General features: G+C 44.1%; 1 protein-coding gene and 1 long non-coding RNA gene across 2 annotated transcripts in view; one reads left to right on the top strand and one right to left on the bottom strand.

Moving 5' to 3' along the window:
• LOC135919788 (uncharacterized) overlaps window positions 1-19,919 on the bottom strand; it is a 379,293-nt gene that overhangs the window by 33,255 nt on the left and 326,119 nt on the right. The gene's annotated exons all lie outside the window — the stretch shown is intronic.
• LOC139050006 (zinc finger protein 19-like) lies at window positions 1,367-18,550 on the top strand. Its single transcript, XM_070526075.1, has 6 exons — window positions 1,367-1,736; window positions 3,784-3,854; window positions 5,624-5,762; window positions 11,858-11,934; window positions 14,313-14,439; window positions 16,384-18,550. The coding sequence occupies exons 1-6, from the start codon at window positions 1,615-1,617 to the stop codon at window positions 17,015-17,017; spliced, it is 1,170 nt and encodes a 389-aa protein (XP_070382176.1). The 5' UTR covers window positions 1,367-1,614; the 3' UTR covers window positions 17,018-18,550.

Below are 19,919 nucleotides of genomic sequence, written 5' to 3'. Positions count from 1 at the left end.
CAGCAATCTATTTTTTTAGAAGATCAGTGCTCCCTGTAGCGAGTGTAATAAAAAGGTTTACGACATTGAAGCGTTCATCTTAAAAAACTCCAAATGGGCCGCAGGGTACCGAACCTGGAATCTGCTCTCCATTCGCATGTTATGAAATGCCTGAACAAAGATTCGGTGCATCTACGTGTCAAGCGTCCAGTAGCAGCGATAGAACACCAATCACAAGCCATGTAGCCTTCTCTGCTGCAGCTTGGCACGAAGCAACTTCCAATATTTTGAAAAAAAAAAACGAAGAAAAGGTGCTTAGTCTAGAGGCCATCGTTAGTAACTCGATGGTCTCAATGCACTTAAGCTGTTGATAGTGACCACTTGTTCACGTGTTAACGATGTCAAACGCGCCCGCTGGCCACGCAAGGAGGGTGGAACAAGAGCTAGTTAACACCAACATCGAGAACGCACGACTACCCTACCCTCGACCGCAGCACCCCCTCGCAGACTAGGGACAGACTGCATCCACTTTGAGAGATAGACTTCTTGAAATGAAATTGTTTACGTTATATATACTCCCTAATTGTTTCATGGGCACCAATTTACCCCTGGAAGACGTAGCACTTCACTTAAACAAGAAAACGAAAAGAGTACAGTCAATTTAGCGTACGGCAAAGAGGATGAAAGCGTAAGCCTGCGCACTCGCGAGACATTCATTAAATAACTTGAACACTGTCTTTCGAATGCGCTGTTATTTTCTATTATTACTTGCTTTCTCTTAAATCGTTTTTAGCTTTCACTCTGTTTCGGACGCCTAGACATCGCCACTGCTTATGCGTGGTTAAAGGCACGCTAGAACGGCCGTTGCAAGTATATGAATAGCATTAGGAGACATACGCTGGTTAGCTGAATGATTTGTCAGCGCTTTAATCGACGAAGATAGCTGCGTGGGTTTTTATATATTCTTTTAGCACAGAATGAGAAGGACACGGAAATGCAAATTAGGCAAACAGACGGAGCTAACTGTCAACCACAGATACATTTCCAGTTCGCGCAGACGTAATGATACTCCTCAAAATATCATAAGACACGTGCGTGTACGTTGCTCGCAAGACATAAACAAAACCGGGAAACCACACGTACATGGTTTTGTGGCAACATTGCTTATTTACAAGGGTGTCCGTTCAACGCGAAGAAATGTGAGCAAACCCTTTCCTTTATTATTGATAAAGAAATACAGGCGTATATGCGCTTGAATTTCGATGCCATAATGCCGGACTGTCAAATTTTTGACCCATAATAAATAAAAGGCTTTCCCCTTAAAGAAGACATTCCATGTCAACGGTTTTTAACTAGGACAGGGGCTACACGGTTATGATCATTTGGTGGAAAGACAGCCCGAGTTATTAGAACGCCTGTTCTACCGTTAAAATATGAGCATTTTAACGTCGAAGTAGTGGCGCCACTCTATCGTTTCTTTCTTTCACATGAGCTCTATGGCTGCCTTCTAGTTTCAAAAGAGCCAAACGTTTCATTTGTTCCCTTTCCTCATCGACACTGACTGCGCATGCGCTAGGATTCCGCTTGCGTTTGTCCCGAAACAGACGCTAGTGCACCGCAGGCGCCGAAACAGCCATGGCTGAAGAAAGAAACAATGAAAACACGCCTCCTGCGTTTACCTTCGGCGACGAAGCAACTCCGAGAACAAGCCAGGAATTCTTCGAGGGACCTTCATGCACTTCCGACTGTTGCACTACGTGAGTCTTGCCGCTTGTAACAATTCCCGAGGAATATTGTTCGCCGTATGTATGACCCGGAGCACAGGCATTGATAGCTAGTTCTTACTTCAAATAGAATCTTACTTTAGATAGTTCTTACCCGCCGTGGTTGCTCAGTGGCTATGGTGTTGGGCTGCTGAGCACGAGGTCGCGCGATCGAATCCCGGCCACGGCGGCCGCATTTCGATGGGGGAGAAATGCGAAAACACCCGTGTGCTTAGATTTAGGTGCACGTTAAAGAACCCCAGGTGGTCAAAATTTCCGGAGTCCTCCACTACGGCGTGCCTCATAATCAGAAAGTGGTTTTGGCACGTAAAACACCAAATATTATTATTATTATTAGATAGTTCTTACTTCAAAGCAGGCCACTGACAGACAACTTCAGAATGCGTAGTACGTGGGCGACACTCTTAGCTTTTTTTTTTTTTTGCTCGTCGATGCATGGTTATGCGAAAATATTTTCACGGAAAGCACAGCTGCGGCTGTTTATCGTTAAGGTCCAAAGTAATGTCACTGCGGGAAGCAAATGATTCTATCGAAGAACATGTTTGTCACTCGCGTTTGGTCATCGCATCGCATACCCCAGTGGCTACGGCGTATCCCTGCCGAGTTCGAGGTCACGCCTGATTTTTCTGGAGCAACGGCCTATCATCGCGGATGGTGAAATGCAAGAACACACACACGGGTCTACGTGCCTGTTATAGAAAATCCAGCGATGAAGCATCATTTGGTTCGTGTCAGGATTTTAGAATGCTGCTCGCCGCGGCCTTTCAAAGGCGTATTTTTCTAATGGTACCATTTCAGCTAAATAAACGTCCTTCACGTGGACCCGGGGAGCTAGCGAAACCTAAGCGAATCAGGTACGTCAGATGTACCTTTAGAAACAGCCATTGCCATATGGCCCGTCAGTGCCCATTGCTTCACCTGACTTACCGCGCCGGCAACTAGCGTCGGAGCCCAAACAAACTCGGGCATGGACACGGCCAGCGTGCGACCTCATTCCGCAATGCCGGCACTTTCTTGCTGCCATGGTAAATAAGTCGCAAATTAGAATGATTTGCGGTATACAACTGCAGATGCCCGTCCCTTCATTTACGTTTCTTTTCTGAGGCCTATGTCTGCAATTGCGCCTTGTTCATGCCCGTGTAACTCAAGTAAACTTTTCGTAAAGCCAGCTGCACGTGTCATACCTGAGTGAGTGAGGGAGGGAATAAACTTTTATTGGGTCCGGGAAAACGCGAATAAACGCACACCCGGCTAATCCCACGACAGGACTGAGAAATCTAGTCTGCCGGCCGGATCGTGGGCGCGTTGGACAGCCAAGATGTGGTCCTCAAAGGCAGTCTTCGCAGGAGCGCGTCATACGTGTTATACATGAAGCAAGCTCGCAACAACACATTTTCTTCACATATGCTTAACTCGAACTGATGAGTCCTTCCCTTCTCAAGTGTTCAAAATGAGTCTTCCCTAAGAGGCAACTGTCCGTTCACTACTATTCTGTGGAAGCCATGTTGCTCGAGATTTTAATTATTTTTACGATGTATTACACCTCGGCTTTGAAACAAAGCGTGCAAGAAGTTCACGCAGCCTCTTCTTTCGAGCCTCGCCCTATTTTATAGAACAATTGGATAAAACGACTTCCGGTGCGCCTATTCGGAAATTATCATTGCGATTCTCCTGCACGAGTCGACGCCACGACAGTTAGAAAACTGAACACATATACTCAACTAAAAAGCACTAATCAGAAACGCCGTAAGTGAACAAAAGTTCAAGTTCTACACTAAAGTAAACAAAACTTGACTTGCATGTATGTACAACTCAAGGAGGCGTTTCCACTGCGGTCGATTCCACTACGGCCATGCAGCAAGTGAGAATTTGGGTATAATAAAACATTGCACGTATCACGTTCTTTAACAAAATAGCATTTTGCTTGTTCCAAATTGTGCTTTTACAAAAGTTTCATCAGATATTTCCCGCGTTACCTGGAAGCAATGAGTGCGATACTAATACATATGTCAAATTCTAGGACTTCTGACGACTTCTTCGAAGACTTGTGGAACGCTTTCAAGAGCCTCAGCTATTCCGAGGACGTTACGGGTACGTACGCCATGGCCTTCGACCATCGATGCCGCTTGCGAAGACGCTTAACATGCCACAACGGAAAGAACATTTACATAGGCCACGACAGCGGTGCATATACTGCAGAAGAGGACAGACTTTACGAGCGTCAGCGTGTCGGTGTCCGTATGAACAGCCCCAACGCGAATTAACACGATAGCTGATATGAAAGTTGGTGCGTGAAAACCATATAGCGTGATAGCCATAGTTGGACAACACAACTGACAAGGACATAGTTTGCAAATTTGTAGCTCTGCCCCCCACAAAAAAAAATGGATATCACAGCTCCGTAATACTGCATGTGCTAGAGCACCTGAGGCGGGCAATATTGGTTCATGAATTAGCATCTTAGAAAAATTTTAAATGTTAACGAGATTTTTCAAAAAGTCCTACCTACAATATAGTATATTTCAGAGCGCCCCATATTATATCGTTTGGACTACCTTAGATATATTATTATGTTTTCAAAACTGTGTTATCCTTTTTATTGCTCCATTAGATTTGAAAGTTTGGTATTGTTCACTTTTCAGAAATCCGTCCATAGTGAAAAAAAATTATAAAAACATTCACAGCCAACACAAAACTTTGTTTGCTCCAGTCACTCCATTTGAACTTTCTTCTAAGTGCAAAAGACCCCAGCACATTTAGAGCAATTCTTACCGCACATTTCTCATGTATTTAGACAGAACACCCCGAGCTCAACTTTAGATTTCTGCTCTACTAAGCAGCTTTCCTATGGCGAGAACGCGGCCTTTATTGTTAAGGAAAGTTCACTTTGTGGAAAACCTAGCATACGGAATTAGGCACATTTTCCATCGGCACCTTAGTAAAGCCTGAAATATGCTGATTGCTGGAAATGTAGAGCCAAGATATCACTCCGATTACAGGCACAACAAAATTTGCTGCACGCTTTAGCTTCGAGTTTAAGAGTGCAACGCGATACTATTCAAAGATACCTGCCTGCTTCTGGTGCTTCCCGGTAACTGCAGCTTGTGTAAGAGTATTGTTTACCCGGAAACGCTGGCGGCAACCGCTATGCACGAAGCGAGCTTTCTGGTAGAAACGTCGCTTAATACGTGGGCCGCGGATTCTCGGTGGCGAGCGCCATCGGGATACTTTTGCACAGAAATGGGCACGCCGCTCTATGAGTGGTAGAAACACTGGTAAATGGGTTTGTGTTTGAGTTCCTGCATAAAGGATGTTTTCCCGCATATTCAACTCGCAGTCTGATGCTATCATGTCTGTAGTTCTGTTAAGTCGTACTTTAGTATATTTCTGACGCATTTTACTTGAATTAATTTATTTCAGTAACGCATTCGCGCTACACGGAAGGCCTGCGTGGTTCGGTATGCATGATTAGGAATGATTTTTTTGCTCACAACACGGTCAACGGCTGCCCCTAATGCCGACACCGGATTATCTGCGACACGATGCGCATAGAGCTATCAAGTTAAAAATGCATAATCTCGTCTTCAGCATGGAGCAATGTTGTGTTTTCTTCTGGTGTACTAAATGCAGCACATATTTTGGGGGCAATTCTACATTGCATAAATTCCATCACGCACGTCTCTTTCGTCTTATGTATTGAAGGCATATTTCCAAAAAGAGCACCGCATACGGAAGCACTGAAGTCCGGTTTCCCTATCACTAAACCTCAACTAAATCTGTGGTTCCTTTTTTTCAGCACTAAATGACGCTCGTTGAATGACCCTTGAACAGGGACAAGCTAACCCCTGTTACTCTCTCAGGCCATACACATGTCACTGAAAGCGGAATCAGTTGTTCCCCACCTATGGCGTCCAGCAGCAGCAGCAGCAGTCAGCCACAGCCCAATACAAGCCACGCTGGCATGGAGGAGACATCGGCCATTCCGGAAAACATCGCTAGGTGAGCGCACGTTTGAAAAAATTTGCTTGCACAAAGCAAATCACAGATGGCGCGCAATGGTGCCCGTGGTACAACTATGCCTTGCTGTCCAACTTTTGCTACGGAGGTGAGCTCTGATATATGAAACGCGCACAATATCAACCGGTATTCTAAGCACGCGGTATGGTGGAGGTGGTGCTAACATGCTTGTCGTGCTCAGCACTCCTTGCAGCTTTGTGAAATGCATACGTACTACGCCATATTCGTTTACAAAGTTAGTAAAGAGAAAGGGGTCCTTCTAAAGACAAAATTCAATTATGGGGTTTTACGCGACAAAACCACTTCCTTATTTTGAGGCACGTCATAGTGGCCGGCTGCAGAAATTTCTACGTCCTGGGGTTCTTTAACGGGCACCTAAATCTCAGTAAACGGGTGTTTTCGCATTTCAGCCTCATCTAAATGCAACCGCAGAGGCCTGAATTCGATCCGGCGATTGTGGTAAGCAGCCCAACGCTACAGCCGCTGAGCAACCACGACGGGTGTCTAAAGCAATCGAGCAATGCAGTGACGGGCCATGTTGCTTAAGTGACGTTCATTTCAGAGTGCAGGGATAATTCTTACACTTTTGATGATTCGACTATATGCCACACGCTCAAGTATTGTACCGCTTTGCTATGACTTTCGCTTACCAAGGTAACCTATGAGGCTGGAGACATGATGACTGCATGACGCTAACGCAATGATGATGGAATAAGAATGAATGTCGTTACGAGGTCGCTGGATAAATCGCGGCCATGACGGCCGCATTTCGATGGGGGCGAAATGAAAACACACCTGTGCACTTCAATTTACGTGGACGTTAAAGAAAACAAGGTGGTCAAAATTTGCGGAGTCCCCCACTACGCCGTACCTCTTAATTAGATCGTGATTTTGGCCCGTAACACCTGAAAACTTAATTTAAAATTTGAGGGATGATATTGATATAATGATAAAGCCGTACAATGGCAACGGCATGACGACAATGACAGGCGCATTCTTAAGTCGTGAATGATAGTATAATAAGGACGACCTGACGACGACTGTAAGGCAACCGCATGAAACAGCGATAATGACGACGACCGCACAGCCAAGGCGGCACGATGACTATACCGTATGACAACGAATGCATGATAGCGTCTGCTGGACGATGACGCAATGACAACGATGGCATGACAACGACGGCCTAATCCCGACACCATGACGTCAGCATAACTGCCGCAATATAACCAACAAAAATGACGTCGATGCTACGGCGAGCGTGGTATCAGGACGACGGCATGAGCACAATGCGATTACGACACTCTAGTGATGAATACGGCGGCGGCGGTGAATCGCGCCCCCACGTCACCCACGCGCTGCCTCTCGCGATCTCCCACTCAGCGAGGCAGTCGCGCCTCACTTGGCTCCGTTTGCAACGTGCCGCACGAGAGACTGTCCGCACCAGCCAATATATCGCGAAATGGAAACACGTCTAGAGCTGCGCTCAAATAAGGTGCCAGGAAGTACACTAATACTCGGTGCAATTTTTTGTAAGATAACTAAAGAGTTTAGGTTTGTATATGTTGTTCTACCCTGGACCAGTAACCAAAGCTTTTTGTCGCATAAAGGTCGACATTGATCGTGAGAAGAATTCTGCCTAAATGTGTGTTTATATATTTCTTCAGGTAAAATTTTGGTATTCTTTATGAAAATGATATTTGCTTAATGTCATCGATTTATTTTATGTGGTTCATTTAACTGCTGTTACTTAACTACATATTGCGACATAGATACCACATAAACGAGCAGTGTTGATGAGCAATACGAGAACAAGGTGAAAGCAGGAGCCTACGTTTCGACAAGTGGACTTGTCTACTCCCGCCTTCCCCGTGTTTTCCAGTAGGGTAAAGAAAGACTTCCAAAGTAACACCACGTGGGTTGAATCGCTGCACATATTTGGCTGAGTCGCGTCAGCAAATGTAGCAGAATAAATTTGAATACCCAACCTAATTCCGAAACGGCGCCAGCGGCGCACACAGACAAAATTATCTACAGGAGGGCGCGCTGCCTCTCAAGGGCACATTTTCAAATATATTACCACATAATATCGCCCAACAGTTCTTATTGTTCATATACAAATTTATCACACATAGAAGGTAAAAGTATTAGCTAGAAATGTTCAATATTATAATGAAGAAAAGCAAGTATGTTCCACCAAAGCAAAACAAATAAATATAAAGGTTATCTATGTTGCGGTAACGCAGATTGCAAAAAGTGTATAAATGTATATTTGAAAATGAGAATAAAGAAGCAGAAGCATACCTTGTCGGCATATTTCATCCACATTGTGTTTACATGAACGTATTTAACTTATTAGCGCACGCGGTGTATGATGCAATATATTATGCGCACGTCGGTTGATTCGTGTGCTGTGCGGCAGCGGTAAATTGTACGCATGTGTGTCAGTGTTAACCGACTTGCTACAAAGATATCCGAGACATTAAAAAATGGTAACTTAAACATAAGCCCGGTGGAGGAAAAGCTACAGTTTTGTTTAAGATGATCGCTTGTTGTATGGCCTCTTGCCTAAAGGCGACCAATGTATCGTAAAGAGAAAGCAAACTGCTGGGTAAGCTGACCTTTTTCCTGCTCGGAGTAGTTTGGCCAATCTATTGTTTTTAAGGTTTCATTTACCACTGAAATTGAGATTACAAGGCTCCGAATCATTTTTTAAATAAGCAAACTGGCGTGACTTTACACTACAGCGATCGAGAAGTGGAAAGTCGCAATTTATTGCGGTACCCTTTACCAATTGCAGAAGTACGTCGTGTTTCAGCTACGCTCATGCTGTGCAGTCTACCCGTCATCGGACGTATTTAATGCGGATAGCCTTAGATCTATTTCAAGGTCGGCTTGTGATGGCACAGAATATCGCAGTGCTCGTGCGACTGCTCGCTATTTCGTCGTCGTCTTCTTTCACATCGCTGCCACATCGACGCCGCTAATCATGCCAAAGAAGACACAGTTAATTATTGCAGAGTTAATTAGGGCACTCGAACTCACTACTTTTGACAGGAGTCGAACCCAAGACATCTTTTGTTAATTAGGGTGAATATTATTGCGGCATCGGTAATTAAGGTAGCCTAAATTAGGGCGCTCGAACCCACGACCTTGAGTTGGAAAACGAAGCAATAAGAAGGAACAATGCATTCGAATGAAAATGTCGAGTGATATGATAGCTCTCTCTTGAGCGCGCAGACTTTCACCTCCACCATCTATGGCGTATGCTAAAGTAATTACTTACCCTTAATATATTAACCTTAAGGGTAATTTCTCTATGAGGTGTGGAGTGGGAAGCAGCGTATTTTATTTAACGACAACAGTACTCCACCTGCTAGGCGTGAAACGCAATATGCCACTTTGGAGCACCCACACAAAACTGTCCCCAATGTGAGGGGACTGACTGAGCTATGGGTACGCACGGCGCATAAGCGTTAATTACCGAATTATTGCGCCAAGAGCCAAGCAGTTGTAGTTCTGTGTTGCTAGGGGTTAGCGAAGACAGCTCTGCAGCTTGCGGGCAACAGAACAAACCGAGCGCAATGCACTCGTGGGGTGATAAGAACTACCTGTTTCATTTCAACTGAGCCACAGAGTGCCACAGCAGTCAGCAGAGCTGTATCGTCTGGCAATCGTAAGCTAGTGGGGCGTAACTTAGCTTGTATACCTCCTGCAATTCCGCGATTGCTTACACGAGCAACAAGCTCTTACCAGCAACATGTGCACTAGTTTTAGAGGACCATGAATAAAAAGTTCCGATATCATCCGATAATTCTACATTTTTGTTTTTGTTGATGTAAGTGAGGGATAGTTTGGGTAGATCATTCGGCGGAAAGATAGCATGGTTTATCGGGGCGCCCCCGCTAGCGTTAAAGAATTTTCAGTCGCGTCAAGCTCATGGTGGACTCAAACGCCTCGTTTATTTCCAACCGAGGGTTATCATTTTAATCCAAATCCCGAGGTGACAAATTTTTTATTATTTTCCGCTCTTTCTTGGCACTGAGTGCGCATGGGCGGGGATTCAACATTGCATTCGTGAACACACGCCAGTTACACGGCATCGAAACATCAGGCATGGATGATGAAACAGGCTACGGACGACAGACGTAGTACGACGTGTTACGACGTAGTGCGATGGACGAGGTAACCTCAAGTACTACCTGAGACGATACCCCGTGCGCTTCATCTACTTTGGGTGCCTCCACAACGTGAGTTTTACCAATTGTTAATTCTTCATTCAATACAGTTACCCTTGGACACGGCCCACATAATAGGCTTATATATCTGTACATTAGTTCCAACCTAAAACGGGTCCTTTTGACAGCCAACTTCAGCTTTTCAACCGGAGGTTATCTTAGATCTAGACGCGTTGATGCACCAGCAGTGCGAAGATATTGCGATGTTCAGCGCAAAGTTAGCTGTTTAGAGCTCGGGATAAGATTTCTCAGCAATTCAAGCGAACGTACTTAAAGAAGAAAACATTTTTCGATTATGTACAATTATCGCCACTGTATACCCGCCACGGGATGCTGTAGCTCGAAGTGCCGGATCCAGTCCCAGGTGCGACCGCCGAATTTCGATGAAAGGACACTGCTAGAAAGGCGGTGTTTGCATTTATGTGATCGTCACAGAAGTTACGGTGGTGGAAATTGATGGTCAGTCCACTTCTGTGTTATGCGTTTTATCAACTCGTCGCTCTTGCACCAAAAACCTCGGAATTAGTTTTAACCGCAGTGAAGACTTGGTGCGCTGAGCCGTAAGTGTTTTCTAGACAACTCGGCAGAGTCCACAACAATACTGTTATTTATCAATTAAAAAAACTGCGAACAATTGAGTACTGCCCACTCAAAGCTTTTTTTTTTTCAAAACATAATCCCTGTTGATGAAATGCCACAAGTTCGTTTAAAACGATTGCTCTTCCATTTCCATGTGGTGGTTAAGGGCAACAACTATGCATTACAGAGATAACACTTTTCCCGCTTGGAGTTGTTTGGCTGATGAAGGAATTTGTTTCAATTTTTAATGTTTTGACGAATGAAGTTTAAATTACACTGTTTTAAATCGTTTTATTTTTCAAAGAGCAAACTGCGGCGACCTTGTTCCTCAATGATAAATCTGTGGAATGTCGTGGTATTCAACGGAACATTTTACCATTTGTGAACAAATGCAAAAGCACGTCGCATTTCAGCTGCTTTCATGCTGAGCATTGTATCGTTATTAGTATATTTTGCATGCCATTCTCCCAATAAACTTTATTCTTCTAAGAATTCTGAGATCATCTCCGGTGAGTGACATAGAAGCAAACTTTTCATCGCTTAAAAACACGCATTTTTAAGCACCATTCTATTTCATCATCATTCATTCCACTCCTATTTTTTTTTCCTAAGTGTTCAAATTCTTACTTGGCTAAGAGACAGAAATATGCTTGTATTCTTCAGAACATGTCATTTGAGCCCATACCTTAAAATAATTCAAATAATACGACCTATTACTCATAGCTGCCGGATCCGTGAGTCATCATTGCAATCGGCGTGAAAACGCCACATTCACCACGGCGAAGCCGAATGACATCAGGCAGGTAGGAATGGAAATTTTTCAAATAATTGTGCAGGTTTGCGTCAAAATTGCAGAAGCCATCTGCGCAGTGTCGTTGTTATAATTCAACCTATTTTATTGATGCAAAGAATATGTTCAATGCATTAACATTTTATTCCGAAATTATTGTTGGGATTCTGTCAATGTGGCAGGGGAGCAAAGTACATAGGACGCTTTGTAAGTACTCCAACAGTTAAACTGACAGTGTTCGTGCAGGCGAAGGTGCCGTTTCGACTATGAAGGATGAGTGTTCTGCACAGTATAGTGCCCCGACTGTGCTTTTCGTCCTATGACAGCCAGCATAGTCTTTGATGAGAACGAACTATTGCAAGTAGCCCGATTACAAAACACGACTTTACTTCTTGTGAACATTGTTTTGATAGAACATCAAATGAACAATTTTTGTAACAGCTAGTAATTGTCTAATACCTTAATAATTGCAGCATTTCTGATGACGCCTGGAAGTACCAGTGGAGCACACAGCCCACGCCGATAACCGACGGGACTTACAACGTCGATGGTACGTAGGCGATGGTCCTCTGCCACCAGTGGAACTTGCGAAGGCAGTTCACAGCAAACATAGGAGATAGCCCCTATGGTTGCCGGGGCAACGGTACATTTATTGTGTATGAGGATGCACTTTACCAGCACCGTCAAGACGGTTTCCACATGAGCCAGTTTATAACTGTGCTTAGTGAGAAATTTGCGGTTATCTGAATATATGCAAATTGATACATAACTTATGCAGTAGAAGCTTTTGAATGAATAGATTCTCGTATCCGTTGTCAGCTAAAGGACGCTCCTAGATGATAAGGGCAGAAGCCGAGACTGTGCATTCCACACAGCGAATAATTCACTCGTAAATGGAATGATGACTTGACCATTGGTCTACGATTTTATTCGCCAAGCAGCATCGCAGTCGGTTCGTCCTCCTAACATCCTGATAATGTTTCCCTCAAACCGATTAAGCTGGTTGAGAAAGCAAGTGCTTTGATGCGAATACAGATTAAGACGTGCTATTAGGGTGGCGCTTCAGATGTCTTTACGGAAGGGTCGTAACGGTACTGCCATGTTTCTTGCCCAGTGCGATGATTGCTCACGTGTAGCAGGTTATTATAAGCCAACGTATCCCGCTGTGGCCGACTGCTGAAGCCACATCATACAATTTGGGGCAGCCCGAAATATTTTACAATTAAACCGTTGGTCAGTTCATAACAAGCTAGGCAAGTCAGAGCCACGACATAAACAACGTTGACAATAAATGAAAATGTAAGGCAAGGATTCACAAAATTGCTTGCTAGTTGTTTGCGCTCTGTTGCCTCAAGCCTTTACCAAATAACCCAACTACACTCTTCTGAAACTTTATTCGTGTTGACAGAGTAAGAGTCTTAACACCCAACGATTTCCAATGGGTATGCCACTACTTCAAAAGTGTAACGCTTTGTGAAGAAAATCTGCGCCATGCTGAAACACCGGCTTTTCAAACTGAATGTTCTTTTTTGTAAGGCGATTAGCATTCCTTGCATATATGAAGCATCATTCGTTCTGCCAGTATCTACGCAGCCACATTCTCAGGCCTGACGAATGTGGCGCCTTTAATGGTGCAACTGATAAAATTGACGATACCAGACAATGAAGATAAGTCTCTTAAATTACGCTTATGCAATCGCAATAGTTCCTCGAAAGTCAAAGATGGTAAAACTCAAATCTTTATTTCTGGTAGTTAGAAATCCGCTTTTAAACGTTTCTGTGACGTTCGAAGGCGCAGAGACTCAGGCTTATGGGCGTAACAATTCCATTAACATACTTAGCTAACTTCCTTCCACCCCCTTCAAGTTCTAAATAAAGGTCTATTCTACAATGCGGCGTGTCCCTGGAGTTTTATTGCTGATTGCAGTAGCGTCGATGGTCTTCCTGGGGAAGTCTCTCCTTTCATTTCTTTTTCCTACTGTCGCATTTTCGTTTCAATTTCACGCGATTTCGCTGCAGTTGTAGATAACATATGCGCCTGCCTATAATCCTTGCAGCGCTATCCCTGCAGTCCCCACTTTAACGCGCTTTGACTCTTTCCGTTGCCTAGTTCAGTGGCATTGCCCCGTGAATTAACACTTCCTCATTTCTTTCCAAGCTGATCTGGTGTCTGCAATATGATTCTCAGAATGGGCATTGAGCAATCTTTTTGATAATTGTCCTACAGTCTGTTGATTGCCTACAGAGGAACATTGGCGAGGACACCCGTTTTGGCGTTCCTTATGAGCTGTTAAACATGCAGTGCTTTCAACCGATGCTTAGGAACTTGAGCTACCGGAGCCACCAAATAGGTTCGGGATAATGAGTTTCTTAGAGGCGAGTACATCGTTAGCTGACGCACCTTTCTGTCAAGAAGTTTATTAACTTAAGGGCAAACTTCAAACAAAAATTTTAAATCCCTCGGTAGAAATGCCGACTCTCACTTTATCGTTGCCTGCGTCTGACTATGTCTGCTGCTCGTAATAGATGAACAATAAGCAAGAACTTAGTGAGGCATCTAATGTGCTTGTTACTGTATAATATAGGAAATATATTGGGCCAGCGGTTTCATGCACGAAAACTGACATGTCGTTTTTCACTTTGGGCACTCTCGTGGTAATGCTCATGCTTTCAGAGAAAACGTGATAATCTTCAGAAAAATCCAATAGCGCGTAATCTTGATCGTGCTCGGCTTCCTCATCGCCACGAAGTTCTTGCATTTCAAGAATGTTGCAGAAACAAAAGGCACGGTTTACAGACGCACAACAGTAAAGTTTCCCTACCACTAAATGTTTCTTGCCTTCCACAATGAGCATGATATATCCATTTCCCATAAATTGGCCTACAATAACTGCGAATGAAAACTTTTAGAATACTTTTGTCATACAGGTGTCACTGACAATGGGTGCACAAGTTACCAGCACCTGAGGACCATCAACAGCATCGATAACGCAAGCCCCAGCACAAGCCTTGCTTGCATGGAGGAAGCATCAGCCAATTCTGAAGGCTACGCCACGTAAGTTCGCATTTAGAGAAGTTCCCTTGCAAAGCAACTCAAAGACAAGAATGGCTACCGATGTAACAATATGCCTCTATTCGGTGTGTTCTCCATGGGAGGGCTAGCTCTGATGGCTGAAACAGGTACTGCATAGGCTGTTTTGAGCGTGCGGCCGACACAGCCTGCCTTGACATACTTCATGGTTGCAATAGCGCCACCGCACCCGCACAGAGTTACAAAGAGGGAACACCACAGGGCACTGTGCGCACCCCATGCCGCAACCCCGAAACTACACAAGCTCACCAGATTTCCCATCCTGCTAACAGGCTGCAATGTGCGGTACACTTGCAAGTTTGTAACCTGCTTGCTCACTCCCAATAATGGAATATGTGAAGATATTGAGGGGCAGATACTCATTTAAGGCTCGTAAAATGAAACACGGTTATGTCCAAGTTTACCGAGGCAATACAGCAAAGGTACGACGCAGTAAGCAGAGTCTTCGAAGTTATTCTGAAGTCGACCACTATAGCATTCCTTATATTCAGATCACTGTTTCAGTACGTAAAAACCCAGATTTTAGGTTTTATATCGTCGCGTGTTTTCACAGAGTACTGGTGACGTTTGACGAGCGCTGACGCTTGAAAAACAGCGGCGGTGGGATGAAGCTAGCGAGCGGGCGCGGTTAGCACACGCACTTCTTACTTCTTTTCCTTCTCGTCTCTTTTTTGCGCTGTCCACACTATTGCAAGTGACATTTGAAATATTTTTACCTCTACGGAAACGTTCCAAAGGCCGCAAAAAGAAAAGTATTAGGTAGCAGTTTGTTAAGCTATTGCCGAGCCGCAGGTATTAAGCCTGCCGTACTTGTCGATGAGATGGAGTTCCCATTTTGCACGATAGGTAATTTTGACATGAGAAACGTTAGGCGGAGTGCACATGTGCGTCTTATGCCGATAAGAGGGCAAGTTGAAGTGCTTATGTAACCAAGTCGCCGCATCTTGCCCAGCCCAGATGGCCCCGCTTTCATCCCAATTAGTACTTTCTTTCTTTCTGTCCGGTGAGAGAGCAAGAAACAAACGGTAAAAGTGACGTCAATGTGCTTGGCTCGATTTCGCCAGTGCAGGAGCAAGTTAGACGTGTCAGTTCAAATCAGAACGTTCGTCCTCACTCTCGAAAACAGCCTACGTTTAATACCATCGCCTTCCCTAGGCGAGTCGACTAGGGAATCTGAAGGCTGTCCAGTAGCAAATCACCTTTGTCGACTCCATGGCGGTACCACGCCCATGCTCGCCTACTGTGCCACACGTTTATTCTCACAGTGGATCGTTATGTCTTGCAAGAAGGCTGATCCCTCCGATCCCATACCTTAATGCACTTCCACGGGTGTACAAAGCTTTCGCCTTCACATGTTAGAGAAGTGTATCATTCTGCACTACTTTTTTTACTGTTCCTTAAATAAAGGCGTCCTGAAAACGCGGACGCATTTTAGCTGTTGCAAAACAGTAATTTCCGATGCCGAATGCCTCACTTGCAGGGGCACATTTCAGGTGGTATCCCTGAATGCTCCTTTTGAGCGTGTTGAAGATGCACGTGCATTTTGAATGTCTAGACCAGCTTAGTTTCATGCCAGGTATTTCCGCTCACCTGCACTTGCTTTATGTAGGTTATGCATGATGCAATATTAAAGCATGGATTTGTATTGCATGCTACTCGAACGAAGAATGTTCTCATCTTGAAGTTTAGCAACACCAACAATCAAATGCACCAGTGTTCAATTTCTGCCAGTCTATAGACCAGATAAGAGATCATGCAGATAACAGATTAAATGCCACAAGTTAGCAATTAGGTTCAGCAAGTAGCTTAACCACTAAGGCGCAATATTTTTTTCAACCTGTGTGTTGGCTAACTTTTTTTTCCTTCCGTAAGTAGAATCGGCCATTTTGAGCTCCTTTGTACGTCTAGTTGCAGGAATGCTACTGGAACCGGAGGAAGAGAACTGCAAGAGTTGGGCGGTGTCTGTGGCAATGTTCCCAGCGAAAGGAGTGCATTACACGGGTATCCCATGGAACCCACGGGTGACACAGCCAATATCTACAAAGCATCTGGTGAATCATCTCTGAAGCAGTCGAAGCTTGCAGAACATAGCCGCAAACGTTCTCGCGAAAACCACAAATGCGAAAGCTGTGGTAAACAGTTCTACCGGTCTGATCATCTTGTTCGACATTACCGCACACACACGGACGAGAGACCATACAAATGCGAAATATGTGATAAAATGTTTCGGCGTTCTTATGATCTAGATGTCCATAAGCGCATCCATGCAGGCGAGAGACCCTACAAGTGCGAAATATGTGATAAATCATTCTCGCGCCGATCGACTCTTCGTAAACACCAGCTCACTCACTCGGACGAGAAACCCCATGTCTGCCTTATATGTACTAGAGCATTCAAAGCAAAAGAAAGTCTCAAGCGTCATCTCACCTTGAATTGTAGATACGGAGCTTTGGTTTGCGATATGTGTAATCTATTTTTTCCGGACAACTCAGGACTAAGTCATCACCGCCAAAGCATGCACGGGGATAAAACATCGCATTAGTGTACGCATTGTGGATTCCGTTTTGCAGAGAAAGCAACCGTCGATGAATATCTGTGTCATAGTAATAGCTGCTACCTATGTGGAAATTCATTTGAAGACTAAGCTCAACTGATCACACACCTCGCTACGCATAGGGCTGAGCAGCCGTAATATTCCGAGTGGTACGCAAGTTAGGTCAATCGCCCGCGGTTTTCGCATAATAACGCGAGAGGGACACCGTACAGAGAAACCACGCTGACGTTCCTTCACAGGCGTGAGCAACTAACTAAACCATGTGCAGAGACCGGCTTCTTTTGACATTTGAAACGGCTCAGCAAAACACTGCTTTTTAGAAATTACGAGACAAGACGTCGTCGCCGCAATTTTATCGTTCTCCAACGTCGAAGTACACAGCAGGTCCTCGTCAGCGCTCACTGTTTGAAAAACTGTGTTGTTCGCTAGCGTAGCTTAAGGAAGCTCATTTTCAGACAAAGCTTGATGGGCTACGAGTGCGTATTTTTGTGTAATTAGAAGCTTGAAGTGTCCGCGCATGATTCTTGACACCTCGTTTAGATAGAGAAGTGCTTTGTGGAACCGTTATTTACAGTGTGCTAGAAAACTATTTTCGTTTACAATCCTATTGGTGTTTCTGTTGTTTGAATAGAAGAAAACATCTATCATTAGGAACCATTTAAAGAGTAGGGCTGTTTTTTTTTTGTTAACTCAAAAGCAATCTCTGCCATTATTTCAGGTTCTTCAGCCATGTTGCCTTCAGCAGAAAATACTTATAGTGGCTTTTACGGAATTATACTGCCGCAGAGTATGCATAGGAACATTTATTTTCTGTAATATTTTTCAATGCATTGAATACTTTCGTTCTCTTTGACTCTCGTATGCTTACTGAAATATTTGTTCACTAGCATAAATTACGCTGTTGACAGTAGCGAGACTTTTAAACTCAGATGATTTGGAGCTTCTTTATATAATATGCTCTCGATGTACAAAATCTTTATATATTGTTTTATTTTGGTAGAACCTTTGTCAGTCTTAAGCTGCAGTTTTTATTCACTCGGAAGTTGCATGTTTTGACTCGGCCTGCTCTTCATTTAAAGCTGTAAAATCTTAGTCTGATGTGACAAACGCCTCCGTGCGAGCAATGACATGTCAAGTAAGATGCAGGTATGCATATTGACAAGCGTACATGTATATCTCTTCACTTTCGACCCGTTTGAACAGCTAACAAATCTTAAGTTAGTGCTCAGTGCATGACGGGCCTTCATGTATCAGAAGATTTTCGAACTTTCTCGTCGAATATTTTTGATGTTCTTTTGTAAGGAAATTGTAAGCGCGACGACAATAGAGATGTTTATTCCTAAAGGCGTGCGAGCGCCATCGATGACGCTGCAATCTTCGACAAATCACGTGGGAATTGCCGACGCTTATTAGGCACAAACCACGTTTTGGATGGTCAGCCCATGTGCACGGCACTACCTTTCTGCGCGAGAATAATCTGTTTTGTTAGTTCTGTTACGGCAAATAAAAAGTATATCTCGACTCAGTTCTTGCTGCTGTGTTGATTGCCGTTAGGACAACGTGACATCTCGTAGAGGTGCTTTGTTGTGACCGTATACACCCTGCAAGTGCAATTCACACCAGTAACCAGGAATTTACCCCCCCCCCCACCCATCAAGGGTACCCTATAGACGCAACACTAATTTCAAGGACATTCCTGAACATGCCCAGTTAAGAACAAAGACGAAGCCTACATCGGGTCCCGGTGGCGGCCCTAGGTGCTCTACATGGAAACATATCCACTCTAATACTACTGCATCTAATTACACAATGTAGCTTCGAGTTTCCCCTGCGCCTCAAGCAGCATAGTTTATTGTCTAGAATGTGCCAATTGTGACGTACAATACATTAGACTGGAATATGAAACTGAGCAAACAATTGATACAAGACTCCACGGCCATAGCGCAGATACAAAACAAAATTTATTTTAAGCAGTAGCCAACCACTTGAATGAACATGGCCATACATTCGATGAATCCAGAATCTATATATTACAAACTAATTTCCATTCAACTTCCTATAGTAAATATGCCGAATCATCCCTCACAAGTTTTATTGCCTACCCTGGACAGGAATAAATTCGGGACGTCGCAGCTTAGAATCGCCAAAAGCTGTAACTTACCCCAGAAATTCTTATCATCAAATCGATAGAACTCGTCATGTCACCATCTAAGCTCCATTATTAATGTCAACTAATTGTCCACTTCCATTTCTTCCTTGCTTCTCCCATTACAATCAATTTCATATTATATTCAGCCTCAATTCGCAGATATCAACCATTCGATCTTTTTTCCCATGTGCACCTGCCCCCTCCCGATTTTTCTGTGGCGACTCTTCAATTTGTTCCTCCGTTTTTTTCTGTTTTTTTCAGTTTCGCTTTCTTTTCTTTCCTTTATAATTTTTTGTAGACTCGCCGACACATTCCAATGTTCCAGACACCAGAATACCTTTTTTGACGCGTCGACCACACAGGGTCAAACCATTTATGTATAGCGCCATGACAACGCCTAAACCGAAGTAGTGAAGCTAATCCTATGAATAACCAAGCCGGTATGCCTTGCAAATGCCGCGTCCGTTGCCGGCAGAATCTGTGTCGCCATCTTAACACTTTCAAAATTGCCCACCGCACTGCTGCGATATCGTGACAGATCGTGCCTGCACTGTGCTTCGTGACGCAACAAAAACAGACATGATTGCCGCCATGAAATAATGAATAAATGAAAAGCTTTATTTAGTTAGCTTTTTCAGCGCATGCGCCCGGTGGAAGTAACTAAGGACTGTCTGAGCCATGAGCGTGTTCAAAGCGCGTGTTGATGCTCCCTATGCTGTATTCCTAATGCAGCATCGGAAA

This window comes from Dermacentor albipictus, chromosome 9 (genome assembly GCF_038994185.2).
Source record: "Dermacentor albipictus isolate Rhodes 1998 colony chromosome 9, USDA_Dalb.pri_finalv2, whole genome shotgun sequence".
Classification (NCBI taxonomy): Eukaryota; Metazoa; Arthropoda; class Arachnida; order Ixodida; family Ixodidae; genus Dermacentor; species Dermacentor albipictus.
Note: the sequence above shows the minus strand (reverse complement) of the source record. Positions and strands in the feature narration are given on the sequence as shown.